The following is a 20,943-nucleotide window of genomic DNA, read 5'->3' as shown; positions in this document are numbered from 1 at the left end:
CCCCCCCCCCCCCCCCGCCTCCCCCGTGCTTTCCCACGCTGTCTTTCTCTCTCAAATAAATAAATGAAATCTTTAAAAAAAAGTGTTATATATTTCTGTAGAAACTTAGTATTTGATCACCTGAGCAGGAAAAAAGAATAGGCTGTATCTGGAGACATTATTCTGGAAGACATTAAATATGAGACTTGAACTATAGGGGGGACACAGCTTTACATTTGTACACTTCCTTAGAGTGTACAAAGTACTTCCTTGAATTTTGCTTATTGATTCTTGAAAACCCTCTGAGTGTGGCAGAGTTGGTATTTTCTTCTTGTTTTACAGGTGAGGGAATAAAGTTCTTAGGTGCTAAATGACTTCTTCAAGGTCACAGAGCTGATAACAGCATTTATCTGTGTTATTTATCTGCTGATTCTCCAAACCCTTTAGTGAGCACAGGGTATAGGGTATGGCAGATGAGATTTAAGTAAGGCACAGCCCCTACCCTCAAGAAGCTCATAGTCTTTGCCTATGAAATCACTTTTGAATTCAAAGGAGTGACCGGTAGTGAAGATGCTAAAATCTGCCTCCCCCCTCCCAAAAAAAAGCTCATAGCTCATAACTTGGGTAGGATGGCACCATGTTAACAAACGAAACACATGATTACTCCTTTCTGTTTTACTTCTGTCACTTCCAGTGAGGAGAATGGGAAGAGAGTAGAGTACCCTTTCATATTGAAAAGGGTAGAGTAATTATCATAAAGTGAATAGTCCTAAAATAATGAGAGCATTTATTCACTTTAATTGAGGTCAGCTCTACAAGGCCAAGTAACCTTCCAGCCACTGTCAGTTATATTTGGAAAGTAGGTAGATTCTCCAAGCTTGACAAAGATGCTCATATTTTTTTTTCCATTCAATTATGTAATAACATTAAAAAATTTTTTTATCAGTTTTTATCAGCGAAGGCAGAAAAACAGCTTTACATTGTTTAAATTTTATTTGAGTCCTTTTCAAATTCTTTTAAAGTTTACTAGACTTCCTGGATAAGTTAAAATGAGCATCCACCTGGTCAGTATAGAGGTACCATAATAAATTTCTTTTTAGCACCCTGACAGGCTAAGTTGAAAATATTTTTATAGTACTTTTACATTTGCAGGTCTATCAGGGTTTGCCTCTTCCGTAAAATCCCACTTCAGAAAGGAATCTAGGACACAGTTGAGTTTCTGCACGTGATTTCCTGACCTCTCCCCCATTGTAGCCTCTGCATTCACTGTCCTCGGTTCTACTGGGTTCCTCATCATTAGACACAGAGCCTATGTGAAAGTTGCTAAAGTGAAAGGAGGAAAGCGGCTGTGAAGAAGTTGAGAATTGTAAATTCTAGAATAATTTTTAAGTTAAAAATAAAACCCAATTTTCATTCAAGTCGATACTCAGTTCCAGCTCTACCAACTAAGCTAGTGACAAGACTGGAAGAATTCTACCAAGATACATTCTAGCCCCGTATCTTTTGTCTATAGGAGTAACCTATCCTCTTTCTGAAATATAACCTCGATCACAGGTTTATTTAGAGGGAGAATATTTTGTACCCTGTATATTGTTTTTTCATGGGGGGAAATGTTCTTTGATTCATCTGTCTGTTGGTATGATAGGGAAATTAAAGTTTGTCTTCAGAAGGTCTTTTGTCCACTGTAAAGCATCATTCAAAGAGTAGGTTTTTTTTGTTGTTTTGTTTTTTTTTTTAAGATTGTGTTTATTCATTTGACAGAGAGACAGCTAGCGAGAGAGGGAACATAAGCAGGGGGGTTGGGAGAGAAAGAAGCAGGCTCCCAACAGGGCAGGGAGCCCGATGTGGGGCTCGATCCCAGGACCCTGGGATGACGCCCTGAGCCGAAGGCAGACGCTTAATGACTGAGCCACCCAGGTGTCCCAGAAGAATAGTTTTGATTAGAAATATTAATAAATAGACTTATACCAAACTTACTTATCAGAAAGGTTTATAATTCATTGTTCTGGAAATTTGGACACCAAATGTAGTAAATCCATTTTGGCTGAAATGAGGAAGCATGGTATAATATTTCTGAAAAGCCTAGGGTTTCTTTTCAATAATTACTTAACTTGGGGTAATCTTTTCTTAAAGATGTTCATACTTGCAATGAAAAGTTAGGTGTCACTGAAGTATGTCAAATCCAAGTATTCAATTATTCAAACCTGGTGTTAAATCCCTAATTATATCATGGGTATTTCAGTTACCTGTTTAATACTACTGAGTTGTGCTTCAGTAACATAATGTCAAGGAAAATCCAAAACTCTTGGTTTTTATATTGAGTCATATCATAATTCATCTTTCATTAATTCATAGTTCAGCATTCTTCTATTAGTTTTTTGAATTGGCTGTTCAAGTAAGTCACATTCTGAATAAAGTCTCATGTTGACCTTATATAAAGTTTCGGTATTTTTGTTTTGTGAATGTAGATACAGATGTGTTTATGTCAGGCATAAGGTCCATCAGCTGGAGAGTTAGAGGATTATTCATGTTTTGATTCTTCTGCTCTCAACCTAATGATTAGTTACCTAGTCTCATTTGAGGTTCTTAATAGATAATGATCTTTAGCCACACCAGACATATTAAGTGTGTAACAGTGTATAAATACACAGTTTATAACTCTAACGGTAAAACAGTCTTGATCATGTTTTATCAAAGAAAAAGAAAATATCTCTCATATTCCTGGAGCTTTTTAAAAAACAGCTTTATTGAGATATAATTCATATACCATACAATCCACCCATTGGAAGTATACAGTTCAGTGGTTTTTAGTATATTCAGGTATGTGCAACCATCAGTCAGTTTAGAACATTGTCATCACCTCAAGAAGAAAATATGTAGCCTTTTGCTGTTGCCTCCAGGTGCCCCCTCCCCAGCCCTAAGCAAGCACTAATCTGCTGTCAATAGATTTGCCTATTCTGAACATTTCATATAGATGGCATCGTAATATGGGGTCTTTTGTAACTGGCTTATTTCACATAGCATAACGTTTTCAAGGTTCAATCATGTTGTAGCATGTAGTAGTACATTGTTTCTTTTTATAGTTGAATTGTGTGGATCTACTCTATTTTGTTTATCATCAGTTTATAGACATTTAGGTTGCTTCTAGTTGTTGGCTGTTATGAATAATGTTGCTGTAAACATTCATGTACAAGTTTCTGCATGGACATATGTTTTCATTTCCCTTGGGTATATGCCTAGGAATGGAATGGTTGGGTCATATGGTGACTATGTTTAATCACTTGAGGAACTGCCAGACTGTCTTCCAAAATGGCTGTACCATTTTACATTCCCACCATCAATGTATGAGGGTTCCAGTTTTTCTGCATGCCGATACTTGTTATTGTCTGACATTTTGATTCTAGCCATCCTGTTAGGTGTGAAGGTGATATCTCATTGTGGTTTTGATTTGCATTTCTCTGCGGACCAGTGATGTTGAATATGTTTTCATGTGCTTTTGGCCATTTATGTATTTTTCTTAGAGAAATGTCTATAAAGTGCTCAGTTAAATTTGAAAGAATATTATTAACCATATTAACAGCTGGCGCGTGAGTGCTTTAAAAAAAAAAAAAAGAATGTGATGATCGTTAGGGACCTGTGTAGTTTTACTAAAAAGTTACTCAAAACTAAAATTGTAGGGGCGCCTGGGTGGCCCAGCAGTTAAGCGTCTGCCTGCGGCTCAGGGCGTGATCCCGGCGTTATGGGATCGAGCCCCACATCAGGCTCTTCTGCTATGAGCCTGCTTCTTCCTCCTCCCACTCCCCCTGCTTGTGTTCCCTCTCTCGCTGGCTGTCTCTATCTCTGTCAAATAAATAAATAAAATCTTTAAAAAAAAAAAAAACTAAAATTGTATGTTTATTCATTAGATTTCTAAGTCAGAGGAGTATAACTGAAGCTAGCGTATTTTGAATTGAGTCAGAGTAGTGTCAAGAATGTTTCATTAATTACCCACGTTTAAGGTGGAGCAATGTGGGCTGTATGAACTGTAGTACCCCACCAGGGTTGCTGCATGTCTTCCCAGAGGGAGGTCTGTGTTATTCTTTGGCCTTGGCTTTGGTCTGATAAGCACTTTTACAGTGTTCTGGATTGGAGACTTGGGATGATCTAAATCTGAATAAAAACCAGCTCAGAAGTTGAGAGAAGTAGGGGCACAGTCGACTGAGCATCTGACTCTTGGTTTTCGCTCGGGTAGTGATCTCAGGGTCGTGGGATGGAGCCCGCATCAGGCTCCATGCTTGGTGCAGGGTGTGCTTGAGATTCTCTCTCTCTTTCCTTCTGCCCCTCCTGCTCGTACTCACTCTCTCGCTGTCTCAAATAAATAAATAAATAAATCTTCAAAAAAAGTTGAGAGAAGTAGGATCCAAATGGTTTTAATGTGTTTAGAATCAGACAGATTACAGTCCTGCTTTAGTTTCAGGATGAAAAAGGACCTTGCTTGGTAGAGATTCATGTGCAAAATTCAAGGCCTTGTAGTGGACTCCCAGCTTGCTGTGTGTTAGCACTGTCATTGCTGCTAATAAGTTAATGTTGGTGGCATTGATAGAAATCCATTTTAGTAGTCATGCAAGGTAGCACTTCTGGGCAGTCTAAGAGAAGAAACATTTTTTGGGTCCAGTTTCTCTGATTGTTGGCTTTCTTTGGGCAGATGTCTTAACCTAAGTCTCAATTTTCTCATCTCTAAGGTGATAGTAATTACCTGATTTTGTCTATTTCCTAGAGTTGTGAAGATCAGATAATAAAAATGAGTATGGTAATACTGAGAAAATGTAGGGCATTGTGTTCTGGTATTAATTGTGGTCTGATGTGGTATTGATTCTGGATACCATGTTTTAAGTTGACCACTGAAAAACTGGAGCATTTCCAAGGCAGCAGAACAAGGGTGGTGAGTCGGAAATTTGGAGATAGACTAAATGAAGTGACTTGGGATGTTTAGCTTGGAGATGGGGTGGGCTTCTCCATTTGAAGGACATGAGAGACATTACTGCTCCAGAATACAAGATAAAAGTTTCAAGGAAGTAGTTTTCAGCTCTGTGATGAGCTAGTTCAGGTATCCTTATGAAATGCATTCAGTAGAGAACTGATGGAAAGGATTTCTGTTTGGGTCATGAAGTTGGCCTGTATTTCATACAACAGGCAACATTTATGGAGTATTTTCTGTGTTCTGCGCAGTGTTCTGAAGGTTTTATAATGTATTAACTCTTTAAAAAAAAGATTTATTTATTTGAGAGAGAGCGCGCGTGCGTGAGCACTCAAGTAGGGGGAGGAGCAGAGGGAGAGAATCTCAAGGAGATTCCCTGCTGAGCACAGAGCCCAATACTGGGCTCCATCCCAGGACCCAGGAGATCATGACCTGAGCCGAAACCAAGAGTTGGATACTTTAACTGACTGAGCCACCCAGGCAACCCTATGTGCATTAACTCTTAATTCTCAGAACAACCTTACGAGGTTGGAAATCATTATCTCCATTTCACAGTTGAAAAAACCGAGGCCCAGAGAGGCTAAATAACTTGCCTAAGGTTATACGGATAGTAAGTTGCAGAGTTAAAATTAAGACTAAGGCAGTCTGGGTCCAGGAGTCCATGCTTTTAACTACTTTGTTACCAGCCAACTCTAGAAGTCTATGAGAGTAAAAAGCATTTTATTCTATTTATTTTTCCTAACTTCTGATATGTACATGTAATGTTAAGGATGGAGAAAGAAATTAGAAAATCTTTTACTTAAAGTGAAAGAAAGTTATTGTTTTTAATGTCGAATACGAACGTATTAAATATTTCTTCACATTACTGGGAAATTTCTTAAATGTTTCAAAATGTGGAAAACTGTATTTAATTTCCTCAAAGTTTACTTTGGAATGAATAAATGATATTTGAAGTGCAAAGCAGCTCGTTATCAATGAAGCTTAAAACATTTACCCTTTCCTTTAAAAGATGATTTCAAGCTTTTTAGATCAGCAAGCCATTCTGTTTGTGGATACTGCTGATCGCCTGGCCTCGTTAGCTAGAGATGCCCTAGTCCATGCACGCCTGCCTAGTTTTGCCATCCCATATGCCATTGATGTACTGACTACTGGGTCTTACCCACGACTGCCCACCTGCATTAGGGTAAGTGCATTGCTCCCCATTCCCCTTCTTAAAAGTTGAAGGATTTGGTAATGAAGTCTACTCTGTTATTAAGGAGCCCAACAAAACAACTATTTTGTATTTTTAAAACAATTATTTCATGTAATTCACTTTTTTCTCTATAACTTAAATTGTGATATTTTTAAATAAATTGAGGCCAGAATGTGAATAACTATCAAAATGGATGAATCTTTGTGTGTGTGTATGAGGTTAAACATGTGCACATTAACTTATAATCTATTTCAGATGTGAAAATACTACATGCTAGTTGCTTTTTGGAAGTTTTTTTTTTAAGTACTATCGTGGTAGTTTTTTACTGACTTGGTGCTATTGTATTTTATACTTTTAAGAAGTGGTAGAAGTCATCTAGTGACATGAACTTGGTCTTATAAATAGAGCATGAAGAAGATCGTGTTGTATTACTATCTTAGCTGGGTGACTGGTGGAATCATTGGCATTCTAAAGCATGATAGTAATGGTCATGTCACTATTATTGGATGTAGACGGCAGAAATGAGTGTTGAGATTCTCTTGAGCAAAGTACAAAAATATTGCGTTAAGACAGGCACAGGTAAAAATTGTGTCTCTTTGTACATTGTTTTAAATCACTTAATTTTTTTTGTAGGATAAAATTATCCCTCCAGACCCAATAACCAAGATTGAGAAACAAGCCACACTTCACCAGCTCAATCAGATTCTTAGACATCGGCTTGTGACCACAGATCTTCCTCCTCAGTTAGCAAATCTTACAGTTGGTATGTACCTGAAATTTGTTAATTTTTTTTAAAGAATTGACTTGTTAGAATTTTTTTTAAAAAGCTTTTGGGGTTTCATTTGAAGATATACTATCTTGAGGTTTTTGCCTGCAGTTCAGGTGGTGTTCAAGTATGTGACTTGTCAACCCGATCATTTCTCTTCAGTACCTGGGGATAAAATTTTAGTACCTGGAGATAAAATGCTGGTATGTGAAGCTGGGAGCAGGGAGATCACCTGGGACCGGAGGAGAAAAGAAGCCCTAGAGTTATGCCTCAAGAGAAAATTGTTAGTTGATGTTAGAAGTGTTAACTGCCTTTGGCTATTGCTTATGCAGGAACTGCTAAATTCTTTGGGCACTTATGAAAGAACTTTCAAGCTATTTAAAATTTCTTTTAAGTTAGACTGAATGTTCTAGGTTAGCAGGAAGCTGCTTATTTTCTAGCAAGTAGTCATCTTTTTCTTCTTCTAAAAGCAAATGGCCGGGTGAAGTTTCGAGTTGAGGGAGAATTTGAAGCCACCTTGACCGTGATGGGAGATGATCCAGATGTTCCATGGCGTCTTCTCAAGCTAGAAATTCTAGTTGAGGATAAGGAAACAGGAGGTAAATCATAAATATTAATTCAGATGTTTAATGTTTTTATGTTATTGAAACAGTCTTGCAGAATAATTAATGTTTAGCAATTTATTCTGTCATTTGAAGCAGATGTTGGGATGCTCATACCTACCTACTGATCCATAGAGGCTTTAGTGTTTCTCAAGTATAATGTTCTCTGGTTTCAAAAGATAACTTCAGCTCTTTTTTCTTTCCCCCTTTTTTTTTTTAATTTAGTGTTAGTGTACTCTTCCTTAGTTGGTACTATAATATGATCTGTACACTTTTCTGATTAACCACCTTCTTTTCTCCTGCCAATGGAAGATGGGCGAGCCTTGGTTCATAGTATGCAAATCAACTTTATCCATCAACTGGTGCAGTCTAGACTCTTTGCTGATGAAAAACCTCTTCAGGACATGTATAACTGCCTACGTATCCTTTTGAAGTTTGAGACATATATTTGTAAGGAATTTGTGTGTCTCTCCCCCGCATTTCCATTTGCCCCCCCCCATGCTGAACTGTAGCAGACTAAACTCCTTTCCCCCTTCCTCTTTGGGGCTAGAAACAGGGCTGGGGAACAGGTCAATGTGAGGAATAATTATACATCTATAATAAACCAAATTTTAAATTTTACTGTTCACTTTGCAGGTAAAAACAAAAATGAATTAAAATAGTATTACCTGGAAGAAAAAAATAGTGCTATTTGGTCTACTCATATTCTCTAACTGTGATGAATTAGCAGGCAACCTGGACCTTACAGTTTGTTTATGTTGGTTCAAAATTAAATATAAAACTTCTTTCTAAAATTGTGCCACAAATTACAACACTTTTTAGTATATGTCATTGGAGAAATAGAGTTCCAGAAGATTCTTTCATAGCCAGCTTTTGGGGAAATAGAGCTTTCGTTAAATGAAGTTTGCTTGTACTTCATTGGCTGTTGTAGTGATTTATTAAGTTTTCTTAACGAGACCCATCAGATTCTTTCTGCTTATCGCTTCAGTTAGAAGTGCTACATTCCCAAACTCTAATGTTAATCCGAGAGCGGTGGGGAGACCTTGTGCAGGTGGAAAGGTACCATGCTGGAAAGTGTCTCTCCCTCTCAGTTTGGAAGTAAGTGAAGTTGATTCTGGTGAGTTCATGCTATGATTGTTTTTTTTTTTTTTTAAAGATTTTATTTATTTATTCGACAGAGATAGAGACAGCCAGCAAGAGAGGGAACACAAGCAGGGGGAGTGGGAGAAGAAAAAGCAGGCTCATCGTGGAGAAGCCTGATGTGGGGCTCGATCCCATAACACCGGGATCATGCCCCGAGCCGAAGGCAGACGCTTAACCGCTGTGCCACCCAGGCGCCCCCATGCTATGATTGTTAATACTCTTTTTCTTTCTTTTTTTCTCTCATGCATCTGATTTACTACATACCAATAGCTGTGTACCTTTTAGCAACATGATTTTATATAGTAAGGTCCCTAGGATCATATAAACCACATAGGACATCTATAACTGACCCCTTTCTTAGAACGTGGCATGTTTTAAATACGTAGACCTGTATTTGTAGTAAGACTTGATATTCTTTAAAAGTTAGATTACTCTGGACTCATGCCAGATTGCTCGAAAGACCATTATACTTGTTGTGTATATTTTTAAAACATGCTTGCTTATCACAGTTTTACATTTTGAATTGTGCCTTTTAAAATCTTTTTTGGGGAGGGTTTTGGGGAAAATCAGTATCAGGCTGTTTACAGTCCTGGATTCCTTGGAACTTTGCTTGATTCCCATTTTCTGTAAAAGAATCAGAGATTAATAGACATGTCTTAGAACGCAGGTTGTTTTGTTTTGGGATTTTTTTCATTTGTGTGCATGTGTTTTGTTTTTAAATTGTGGTTTTTTTTAAGGACGTAAATCAAATATTGTGTTGGATTATAGAATAGCCGACCTCCCAATATTAATTTATTCCCTCCACAAACATTGAGGGCCTGTCATGTTCTAGGCACTGGCTAAGGTACACAATAGATTGTTTCTGTTTTATTCCAAAAGTTAACAGGCTGTGTTGGAAAAAATTTTTTATTAATATTTCCTTTTTTCTTGGGGTGCCTGGGTTGCACAGTCAGTTGAGTATCCAACTCTTGGTTTCGGCTCAGGTCTTGATCTCAGGGTCATGAGGTCGAGCCCCATGTTGGGCTCTGCAATCAGTGCAGAGTCTGCTTGGGATTCACTCTCCCTCTCCCTCTGTTCTTCTGCCTGTGCTCACTTGTGTGTGCGTGCTCTCTCGCTCTCAAATAAATAAATCTTTAAAAAAAGAAAATATTTCTTTTTTTCTCCAGTCAACAGGTTCTTGGGAGAAAAACAGGGACGGCATCTGTTCACAAAGTTACAATTAAAATCGATGAAAATGATGTCTCTAAGCCATTACAGATTTTTCATGATCCTCCTTTGCCAGCTTCTGATTCCAAATTAGTAGAAAGGGCCATGAAGGTAAAAGATCTCAATATATTTTAATATTGTTTTGATTAAATGAATATATATAACTTAATAATTATACTTAAACTTTTAACACAAATTCTTTAAAATACCCAGTTGTTCCTAAAACCCTTTATGAAACTCGTTTTAAACAAATGTTATGCTTTTGCATTTTTTTTAATAACTAATGTTATATACATAAGTTTGAAAATGTTCTTTCAAATTTTTTAACTTAGGTCAGATCACCATTTTATTCTGAAGTTCTGCCATTTAATCACTGCTAACCAATACGTATACTGTCTTGATATATACTTACCAAAATGTTAGCTGTGGTCTTGTACCTACCAGTACCATATACTGTATATTTCTTTTTAACTTTAAGCTAGCTTTCTTTTACTGGTGTGATTCTAAAAGGAACTATCTTGAAACACAATAATCTACTCTCGGGCTTTTAAGTAAATATGTTTAAATTGCACATACGAGTCTGTCGTTCTTGTTTATGCAGATTGATCACTTATCAATAGAAAAGCTCCTGATTGACAGTGTCCATGCACGAGCTCATCAGAAGCTCCAGGAACTGAAGGCCATTCTGAGAGGCTTCAATGCCAACGAAAACTGTAGGTTCTCTTACACTGGCGTTTCTGCCTTTCTTTTATTTATGTTAGTATCCACTTTTATGAAGCAGCTTTCTTAGTCTGACTTTTTTTTCTGGTTTTGTTGTGGGCGTTGGGCATTTTTGCATTTTAAACTTGTGATCTACCAAGCTTGTCCTAATTTTTCTCTTATTTTCTTCTTACTTATTTAGCTTGGCCTTATTTTTGAATTGTATGCATATTGAACCTCCTTAAAGCTTTTTTCCTATTGAAATGGAAGTTATTTTAACATCTTACTATGAATCTTATTTCTTTTAGGTCTTCTAAGAATAAGGCAGCTTTGCAGATACTTAAAATGTTATTTATAAAATATGCCTCATTGAGGGAAGCAGAATTTATCCCTGGTCTTTTTAAAGATTTTTTTTTTGAATTGTTAATATATTAGCAGGATTCAGATAAGAAATATAGATACACACATAGTGCAGAATCGTCTAAGTTTACCTACTTAGTAAGTATGTTTAGAGCTTTGGGGGCAATCATTTAGAAAGCCAGTGCTTTCGTCCTAGAAATAGTTTCTCAGTATCATAATGAGCATATTCACTGTCCCTACCCCAGTCGTTTTTGGTTGTGATTACCTTGTGCCCACAGTGAGCAGCCTTTAATTTAGTGAGCTGTTGTAGGGGAAGTGCCATAAAAATACGATGTCTTTAATAGTTCTGGTAGCAAAGGTACTGCCTTTCATCATCACAGAGGCCAACTCAGTCCATTATACTTTAAAAAGCAGCTTCTTTGGTACAACTTTGATGAATTAGGTAAAAATACTACCTGAAGGAAAGACAGGAAAATAAATTTGTATTTAGAATACAATAGTCATTCAAAAAAAGTGAAAGAAAAGAGGTATAAAAGAGGGTCTGAAACAAACTAAAGACTAAGGGGAAGGGCAGCTTAACTTAACAAAACTGCAAGTGTTGGAATTAAATCGTGTTTGAAGGGCACGCCCACTAGCCCCATTGGGGCTTAACAGTAGATTTATCAGGTTTTGGTAATTTTAATTTAATTATAAAATGCAGTGGAAGTCCTCATCTCCCACCCGCCCCCATTTTAATCCCTCAAGCAAGGATGTTCAATACATACCTAAAATTTCTGATTGGAAAGTATAATCAAAAGTTTCATGGGGGGGGCGCCTGGGTGGCGCAGTCGTTAAGCGTCTGCCTTCGGCTTAGGGTGTGATCCCAGGTTCCTGGGATCGAGCCCCTCATCGGGCTCCTGTGCTGGGAGCCTGCTTCTTCCTCTCCCACTCCCCCTGCTTGTGTTCCCTCTCTCGATGGCTGTCTCTCTCTGTCAAATAAGTAAATAAAAATCTTTAAAAAAAACAAACACTTTCATTGGGGTTAGAAAGCACACATAACGCCCCCCCGTCCCATTTTCTTCTTTTTTTATAATAGTTTTGAGATAAAATTCACATAAAATTCACTCATTCAGTGGTTTTTCATATACTCAAGAGTTGTACAACTAGCTCCACAATCTAATTTTAGAACATTTTAATCATCCCCCAAAGAAACTCTGTATCCATTAGCAGTCACTCCCCCATTCATCCCTCCCTTCAGCCCCTGGCAACCAATAATCTACTTTCTGTCTCTTTAGAATTGCCTTTTCTGGGCATTTCAGATAAATGAAATCATATAATGTGTAGTCTGCATATTGTTAGCATAATGTTTCTAAGGTTTGTGCATGTTAAAGCATGCTTTAGTACTTCATTTTTATTGTCCAATAATCCATTGTACAGATACACCACATTTTGCTTCTCCATTCTTCATTGATGTGGCTGCATCTGATGTAGTTTTTGGATGTTGGTGTGTTTGGTGGGGTCCAGAGCCAGTGTCCAAGAAAGAATTCTTAGGACGTCTTTGGTGCAAAATGGTGGTTTTATTAAAGCACGGGGACAGGACCTGTGGGCAGAGAAAGCTACTGCCCTGGGATTGTGAGGAGCAACTGATGACATACTTTGGGGTAGGGGGAAGTAAAGATCAGGGAAGTTTCAAAAGGATTTTCTTGTGCTGAAAGAAGACTGGGGAAACCTGAGGCCTTGGTATTGTCAAACCAAGGTTGTTTTTCCCTCTAGCAAGGCATTAACGTTAAGACAGTTGGGAGCTTCCTGGAAGAGTGTTATGCTCTGCATGCCTCAAGTATTTGTCACTGGGCTGCGGGTTATAAGGACATTTAATTTTATCTACATTTCCTTCTGCCTTTGTTTCCCACATCACATGATGAGTAACACTGCTTTGAACATTGTTGTACAGGTTTTTGTGTGGACCTGTTTTGATTTCTCTTGGCCATGTACCTAGTAGTGGAAGGGCTGGGCCATATGTTAACTCTATGTTTTACCTTTTTACACGTTTAACACCACTTTATAATCCCATCACCAGTAGTGTGTTGTGAGGTTTCCAGTTTCTTTGCATACTTACCAATACCAGTTACTATCTTGGTTTCTAGCCATTCTGGTGGGTGTGAACTGGTGTATCGCTGTGGTTTTGATTTGCATTTGCCTAATGATTCTTGAACATCTTTTCATCTACTATTTCATAGTTTTAGCTCTTACATTTAGATTTAGATTACTTTTTGAGCTAACGTTTGAATGTGGGGTGAAGTAGGGTTCCAACTGTTTTCTTTTGTTTGGGGGTATGCAGTTTCAGTAACATTTGTTGGAAAAAGAAAAAACCAATGTTCCTATTTAATTGTCTTGGCACCCTCGTTAAGACTTTTAAGGATTTTTGCAATCTTAATTTTTTATTTCTAACTTTTCAAAATAGTAAAATTCTAAAATTCATTTGTTGGGACTGGAAAATCGAGGTTTGTGATCTTTTGATAGGCTCTGGTTTACTTCACTATCCTCCATAAACAAGGCTTAGTAGTAGTAGTAAGTAAAAAAACTCAGTGTGATTGCCCAGGGGTTGTTTAAATTACTTTGAAAAATAGACTAACCAAGTATTTACATAGGAATAGTTTTGTGCCTTGTTGATATAAGTTGCAAAGATTTTCCTTCAGTGCCATTTTGTAGAGATCTCATTGGTTGGGCAGCCGGAAGGTCTGAGTTGAGCTGCGTGTTCTAGGACAAGTGACACTCTTTGGGCCCCATTCTCTTCTGTAACTCAAGGATGTTAGTCCAGGCTCTTCCGGGATCTCTACCTCTAGCGGGAGTGTGCTCCAGCAGTGGTTTTCATGTTCTGCGTGTATGTAGAGTCCTGGGTGTGAGAGAAGGGTGCTTTGGAGACCCTGCTGTCTTTCAGAGGAGAGGTAGGCTCTTGCATGTGGGGTTGGGCTCCTCAGACCTGCTTTAATCAGAACAGTTCTGGAAATGAGGACTGCTATAGGAAAGGGCCTGCTGATCCACCATTTTACGACATATGCTTTAACTTGTTTTAAAATTCATGTTTGTGCATTTGTATTCTTCATGCAGTCTTACTTGATCCCTTTTGTGATGGGAAAACATGCTTTAGTCACATCCTTTACTGGGACCAAGGACTGTTTTTGAATCCTGTCGTGCAATCACCCTTAATCACCTGGCTTTTCTTCCCACTCCTCACTGGAATAAGCCAAGGATATGAGTAGCTTGGACAAGGGAGCATTTCGGGGAGGGCTGGGGAATGTACAGACAGCAGGTTTTGCACAGTCTAGATGGCAGTGTGTTGTTTCATGGGGGTGGGAATGTCTCGAGGGAGAGTAGGCAGAACTTTGAAGAAAAGGTCAAAAAAAGGCAGTGCAAGGAACTTAAGGTCACTTTGCCAGGTGGCCCCATTTGCAGCATTCCTGTCTCTTGAAAGCCTTCGTGTTGTGGTTTGAGTGCCAGAATCGGTATTGAGGGCCGTTCGGAAGCTGTGGACCACACACAGCTAGCTCTTCCTAACTGGGCTTAGTTGCCTCTCTTTAGTGTTCACACTTTATATTACTATGTATTGGTCCATTCCTCATCTGGTCCTCAATAAATAGATATGGAAAATAGAAGATTTATATACATTCCCGGTGGAGGAAAAAGTAGTGTACCATCCTGTCATCTTGCACAGCCTTTAATTCCCCTTCTGTGTTTTATTTGTAAGTTTTGCCTTTTTTGGATACCTTCAAATCAGTTGCCTTTAAATGCTTAGGGCCTTATATATTTTATTTTCTATAAAGAAAAATATGGACATTGGCGGTTATTAGGGATACACATCAAAGTATTTATCTTTTGGACTGTGCTTTCTATATTCTCTGCCCTGTCTTTTGAAGAATACTCAGTTTTGATAATCAGATTGAAATTATAATTGTTATCCTAATTGTCGGAATGAGTTTCACACCATTGCTCCGCTTTAAAAATGGTTTTGCTAAAGACAATTATCATATGATCTCACTCATGTGGAATTTAAGAAACAAAACAGAGGAGCATAGGGGAAGGGTGGGAAAAATAAAACAAGACAAAATCAGGGAGACAAACCATAAGAGACTCTTAATCATAGGAAACAAACTGAGGGCTGCTGGAGGGGAGGGATGTGGGAGGTTGGGGTAACTGGGTGATGGATATTAAGGAGGGCATGTGATGTGATGAGCACTGGGTGTTATATAAGACTGATGAATCACTGAACTCTACCTCTGAAACTAATAATACCCTATAAATTAATTGAATTTAAAAGAAAAAGAACAAAAAATAAAAATGGTTTTGCTTTAAAGAATACATTTCTAATCCATTAGGAATTATAACAGTACAGATATGTGTTAAAAATCAGCAATCCTGCTTCAAATCTATAAGCACTGTTTGTTATATTAACAGTAAATTCAGCAAACCGTAATTTGAACTAATTTCTCACATTGCTCTGAATTATAAAATATTGTAAAAAATTTGTACCTTTTTGTTCTTTTGTGTTTATTTTAGGTGACAGTTCTGCTGGCTCTGTATGTTAAACATTTTTTCACAGATACGTAGTAGACTACTTGAAAGAAATTTGTTTTCATCTGCTTAAATATGTCTCCTGCTATTTTTTGGCTTTATTAATTTGTTTGATAATTTTTTTGTGTAGATAGCACCAATGGTAACTTCACCCATTTTAATTATTGTGCAAATTCCTAATAAGAGGTTTTGGTTTGTTTCTTTGATTCATAAAGGTCTACAGATAATGTACATTGTTGAGCACTTTGCTTTTTAAAGCACCTTCACAAACTTGTCATTTCTTCCTCCTAAGGACCCATGGCATGGACAGGAAGATGTTATTGTTCTTGTTTAACAAAGTAGCACAGAGAAGTCACCTGGTGAAAGGCTGGGCCTACATTACCACTCTCCTCACTGCCTGCCTTTTCTTCTGTGCTGTAGCGTTAGAGGAACGTGGTAACTAGAAGAGCATATTCCTTTTATAACTCCTCAGTCTGAGCAGCAGGGCTGTGCTTTCAGTGCTTTGCTCCTTTCCTGGGTTTTGTTGTGCCAGCTTGTGGGATTAAGGGAAGAGTTAATTGGGCCTAGTGGAAATACTACGAAGCTCTAGAACAAGTATATGGGCAGCTTTGGGAATTGGTGTTTAACAATTGCTTATGTTCTTATTTCATCTGTGACTTGAAAATGAGGTTACATAAATAACTGGAAAAAAATTTTTCCTATATAAGCAATAATGCCTAATGGTTTTCAAGTTTTTGTTTTTGTTTTTTTTTTTTTAACACACGGGCCCTAATTGCCAGAAAACCTCTGTTTCTGAAGAATGGCATTGAAAATATTGAGGCCTTAGATGAAATTTATTCTATTTACCAGTTTTCTTCCCATTGTATCAAAAAGAAAATCCTTAAAAGCTACTTAGTAATTACTGAATGAAAGTAAAACTAGAACTCAGCTCACTGATGAAGTTCATGTTTTCACTAGCTCTTTTAACCCTTTTTACGGAATCTTGCGATTTTTTTTTTGCTGTAGTATTTGAGAGGGGTATGTTTGTTTCAAGTCACCTCAAGGAATACATTCTTCCTTTTGAGCTACTAATTGACATAATAGTACTATTCCAATTTTGCAAAATCATGTTTTTCCTCTAACATTCAGGATTGTTTGATAGTTCATTTGTTTCTACTCACTGAAAAATAATTTTTTCTGGAAAATATTCAGATAGAAATATAATTTTTCGTTCTTAACCGTTCAGCTTCCATAGAGACTGCTCTTCCATCTCTTGTTGTTCCCATCCTGGAGCCCTGCGGTAACTCAGAGTGTCTGCACATTTTTGTAGACTTGCATTCTGGAATGTTTCAGTTGATGCTTTATGGACTTGGTAAGTTACTCAGTGATACAGTCACTCAGCATAAAGAAGAGTGTTAAACAAAAGCAAACTAAAATTTTTCTGCCATTGGGTATTGGAAGGGGTGGTATTAGTACAGAAAGTAGATGTGGAAGGAGTAACTCTGGCTGACGCCTGTTCCTTGAGGCCAGTTTTAAGTCTACTTTGGATTTTCTTGTATCAAAAATTAAACTTCCCAACATGAAGTGCATTCATGTTGTTTTGTAAAAAGAATAACGTTGATGGCTGATGTTTTTTAGATTAATGATATTACCACTAATAGTTGGGTGACATGGAAACAGCTACAGAGGATTCTGATGTCACTCATGGCTGAAGAGCAAATTCATGACAGTGTAAACATCTAAAAGTTGATTTACGGTACAGAATCCTGGAGAAGAGGGGTTTTTTTTCCTGGCCTAAACATAGTAGACATTAACATTGGATTTCTAACATGATCTGTTACCAAGTTGGTGTTCTGAAATGATGAACCACTTGGCACTTAGTGTTTTTGTATTGCTAATGGAACAGTGTTCTTGCACATATTAGCACATTTACTGCTTGAAATTAGTATTAAGCTAGATTGGTGAAAATAAAAGGTTTTCTGATTATACTGTATAAAGATAAATTTGTCTATGAATTGTTCATGGAAGACTGGTCTCATTACTTGAATCACATTGCATTTATGTTGGCTAAATGATAAGTGGCACACCTAGGAATTACCTTTTAACTGTGGTTCCAAAGCACAAGGCAATTGTTCGTTCCTCAAAATTTTTTTCTATTTAACTGTTTTCTTGACTATTTACATAATACACACTCATAAATAAGGAAGATAAACATGTAAAAGTGAGAGAAACAAAAAATAGTTACCTGTTAGCAGTCATTCTTGTTTCAGGGGATACATGCTTGGCTCAGTTCAGGCTACCATAACAAAGAACCACAGAGAGGGTTGCCGAAACAATAGAAATTTATTTTGTCACAGTTTTGGAGTTTGGAAGTCTAAGATCAGGTTGCCAGCATGGTTGGGTTCTGGTGAAGGCTGTGTTCCTGGCTGGGAGATTTAGGTCTTCTCTCTGTCATCACGTGGCAGAAAGGAGAGCAAGCAAGCTCTCTGGTGTCTCTTAAGACACCAATCACATCATGACCTTGGTCCTACCCTCATGACCTTGTCTAAACCTAATTATCTTCCAAAGGCCCGACCTCTGAAAACCATCACATTAGGAGTTTAGGGCTTCAACATATGAATTTGCATAGCAGTGCTATTCTCATTTTCTCTATACTTTTTTTTTTAGTTGAAATCATTTTATGTTTTGCTTTTTGTGCAACATGCTGTTATAACATTTTTTGGTGTCATTAAAAATTCTGAGTGACATTTAGCAAGCAGAACTTAAGCCAACAGCTCTTGCTTATGCCAGAAATCATTTGTGTTTAATAAATAAACATTTTAATGGAGTTGTGTAGTTTTTGCATTTTTAAGGTTTTAAGCTTAGTAATACTAGGAGTTTGAAATACATGTAAGTGAAAAATATTAACTATACCAGGAGTTTGGGGAATTAAAATGGGAATTAAAAAGAATTAATTCATGTATTTGTTACTTGATGTATTTGTTACTTGTTCTTCCTGCTAGTGTACATTTGATATTAATTAGTTGTCTTACCTGTAACTCTCTTTAAATGTTAAAGAGGGTAAACAAATTCGGTTAATTTATGCCTAATGATGCATTTAGTTTAGTTTTTCTCTGACTCAAAAATAACATTACTTGCTGCCTAAAACAATAATTTTCATGTTAAGTTTTGGGCTATCTTAAATATTTGATGGCTCATGTAAGCAGTGAATTAATGAAGTGCTGTATTCTGTAGACCAGGCCACGCTGGATGATATGGAGAAGTCTGTGAACGATGATATGAAACGAATTATCCCTTGGATTCAGCAACTAAAGTAAGCTTATTTATTTAGCTCAAGACTAAAAATGGAAAGTTATTTTGACATGATATATTTTCTTCTCCATCATTACTCTTGATCAGTCACTGTCCTTGATGTTTATGACCTGAAACTTGAGCACCTTTTGGTACTTGGAATTGAAATTCTCTTGGAATAGGGCTGAGATGGCAGGGTTTTGTATCCAGTTCCCCTCCAGAGAAAATACAGGTATGAAGGACATGACACTCTACTTCTCATTCCTTGCCACATTTCCTCCTGTAAAAGCACTGTACAAATCACTTACACAGTGAATTTTATTGACTCTAGTGTTCTCTGCAATAGAGTCTTATTTGTTCTTACCCCAGATAATCTTCATGGTATGAATCTACCAGCTGACACTTCCAGAATAGTTGTTTCTGCTTCTGTAATACTGTCATTCAATACTGTCTCAAAATCCTTTGAATGCTTCATACTGTTAAACCAAAGAACATTAAAAATGGAGCTAGAGATAATTCTGTGAGGTTTCATTGCCATCCTGGTACACAGAGGTACCATTATGGTGACTCTAACAAACTCTCTTTTAAAATTAATAAAACAATTCCAAGGGATAAAAAAATAAATTTCAGAGATCAAACCCAAACTGGCAAATGGAGAAGGGGGGAGGGACTAGACTGTTCAGAGAGATCTGTTGATTTTGTGATCTAGCCTTACCCCTTCTCCTTTTGCCAGTTTGAGTTGTATAAATATTTGAAGACTTCACTATAATCAAGTAATGTTTTCATTAACAAGATACGATTTTTAATGCCAGTAGATAGATAATGTTTTAGGAGCCTCCTTTTGAATAGCTGCTTAGTTTAACCGTATATGAAAAATGATAGTCATTACTCTGGGTAACGCATTCCAAAATTTTTAGTGATGTAGCATATCTTTGTGCATTTGGCTAAACAAATAAGGTTTAAATACTTAAATGCTTAATACCTCACATCTTGCGTAACTCAAGGTTATCTGGCAGTCCAGCTAGCAGAAATAGAACATAAAACCCGAAAGCTAAGTCCCCAAAGCCTTAAACTTATCAAATGTGTCTCTGTACTTAAACACATAATTTCAAAGAAAGGTCCCCTGGTTATCACTTAAAATAGTGCTTCTCAGATGATCTTTGGTGAATGACTAGTTGATTGCTATTCTATCATGGGACATTAATATTTTTGAAATGACTTTACTGAAGTATAATTTTGGTACCATAGAATTCACCCATTTTAAGTGTATTATTCAATGACTTGTAAATTTACTGAGTTTTGCAACTACAATCACAATCCAATCTTAGGACATTTGGAACATTTTCATCACCTCAATAAGGTGTTCATTTACAGTTAACCCCCATTCCCAACCTAAGTCCCAGGCAACTATGAATCTACTTTCTGTTCTTATAAGTGAAATGATAAAGTATGTGGTCTTTTGTGACTTGCTTCTTTCACTTAGCTTAGTGTTTTGAGGTTCATCCATTTTATAGCAGGTATCGAAGCTTAATTCCTTTTTATGTCTGGATGATATTCCCTTATATGGCTTTGTACCACATTTTGTTTATCCATTTATAAATTGATGAATGCTTGGGTTGTTTCACTTTTTTTTGTTTTAAGATTTATTTATTTTTGAGCGAGAGCACACACAAGTGGGGGAGGGGCAGAGGGAGAGAATCTTAAGCAGACTCCCGTTGAGCAGGAGCCTGACATGGGGCTTGATCTCATGATCCTGAGATCCTGACCTGAGCCTAAATCAAGAGTCGGCTGCCTGACCAATTGAGCCACCTAGGTACCCCTGGGTGGTTTCACTTTTTGACTATTATGAATAATGCTGTTCTGAATATTCATGTGTAAGTCTCTGTGTAGGCGTACATTTTCATTCCCCTAGGAATGGAATCGCTGAGTTACACATTAAATTTATGTTTAACTTTTTTTTTTTTTAAAGATTTTATTTACTTATTTGACAGAGATAGAGACAGCCAGCGAGAGTGGGAACACAAGCGGGGGGAGTGGGAGAGGAAGAAGCAGGCTCATAGCAGAGGAGCCTGATGTGGGGCTATCCCATAACGCCGGGATCACGCCCTGAGCCGAAGGCAGACGCTTAACCGCTCTGCCACCCAGGCGCCCCTATGTTTAACTTTTTAAAGAAACTTCCAAACTAGTTTCCTGAGTAGCTGTGTCTTTTTAAAATCACATC

The 20,943-nt window shown here is 37.4% G+C and overlaps 1 protein-coding gene across 2 annotated transcripts in view; it reads left to right on the top strand.

Moving 5' to 3' along the window:
- MED14 (mediator complex subunit 14) overlaps positions 1 to 20,943 on the top strand; it is a 66,423-nt gene that overhangs the window by 7,835 nt on the left and 37,645 nt on the right. For both annotated transcript variants that reach the window (XM_034649777.1, XM_002913484.3), the window contains exons 4-12: positions 5,946 to 6,119; positions 6,762 to 6,891; positions 7,365 to 7,493; positions 7,809 to 7,916; positions 8,462 to 8,594; positions 9,806 to 9,956; positions 10,447 to 10,558; positions 16,678 to 16,803; positions 18,666 to 18,744. In XM_034649777.1, the coding sequence (XP_034505668.1) occupies positions 5,946 to 6,119; positions 6,762 to 6,891; positions 7,365 to 7,493; positions 7,809 to 7,916; positions 8,462 to 8,594; positions 9,806 to 9,956; positions 10,447 to 10,558; positions 16,678 to 16,803; positions 18,666 to 18,744 (1,142 nt within the window). The remainder of the gene's footprint in view (positions 1 to 5,945; positions 6,120 to 6,761; positions 6,892 to 7,364; positions 7,494 to 7,808; positions 7,917 to 8,461; positions 8,595 to 9,805; positions 9,957 to 10,446; positions 10,559 to 16,677; positions 16,804 to 18,665; positions 18,745 to 20,943) is intronic.

The sequence above is a fragment of the Ailuropoda melanoleuca genome, chromosome X, assembly GCF_002007445.2.
Source record: "Ailuropoda melanoleuca isolate Jingjing chromosome X, ASM200744v2, whole genome shotgun sequence".
NCBI lineage: Eukaryota > Metazoa > Chordata > Mammalia > Carnivora > Ursidae > Ailuropoda > Ailuropoda melanoleuca.
The sequence above is the reverse complement of the archived record's forward strand: the minus strand, read 5'-3'. Positions and strand labels throughout refer to the sequence as shown.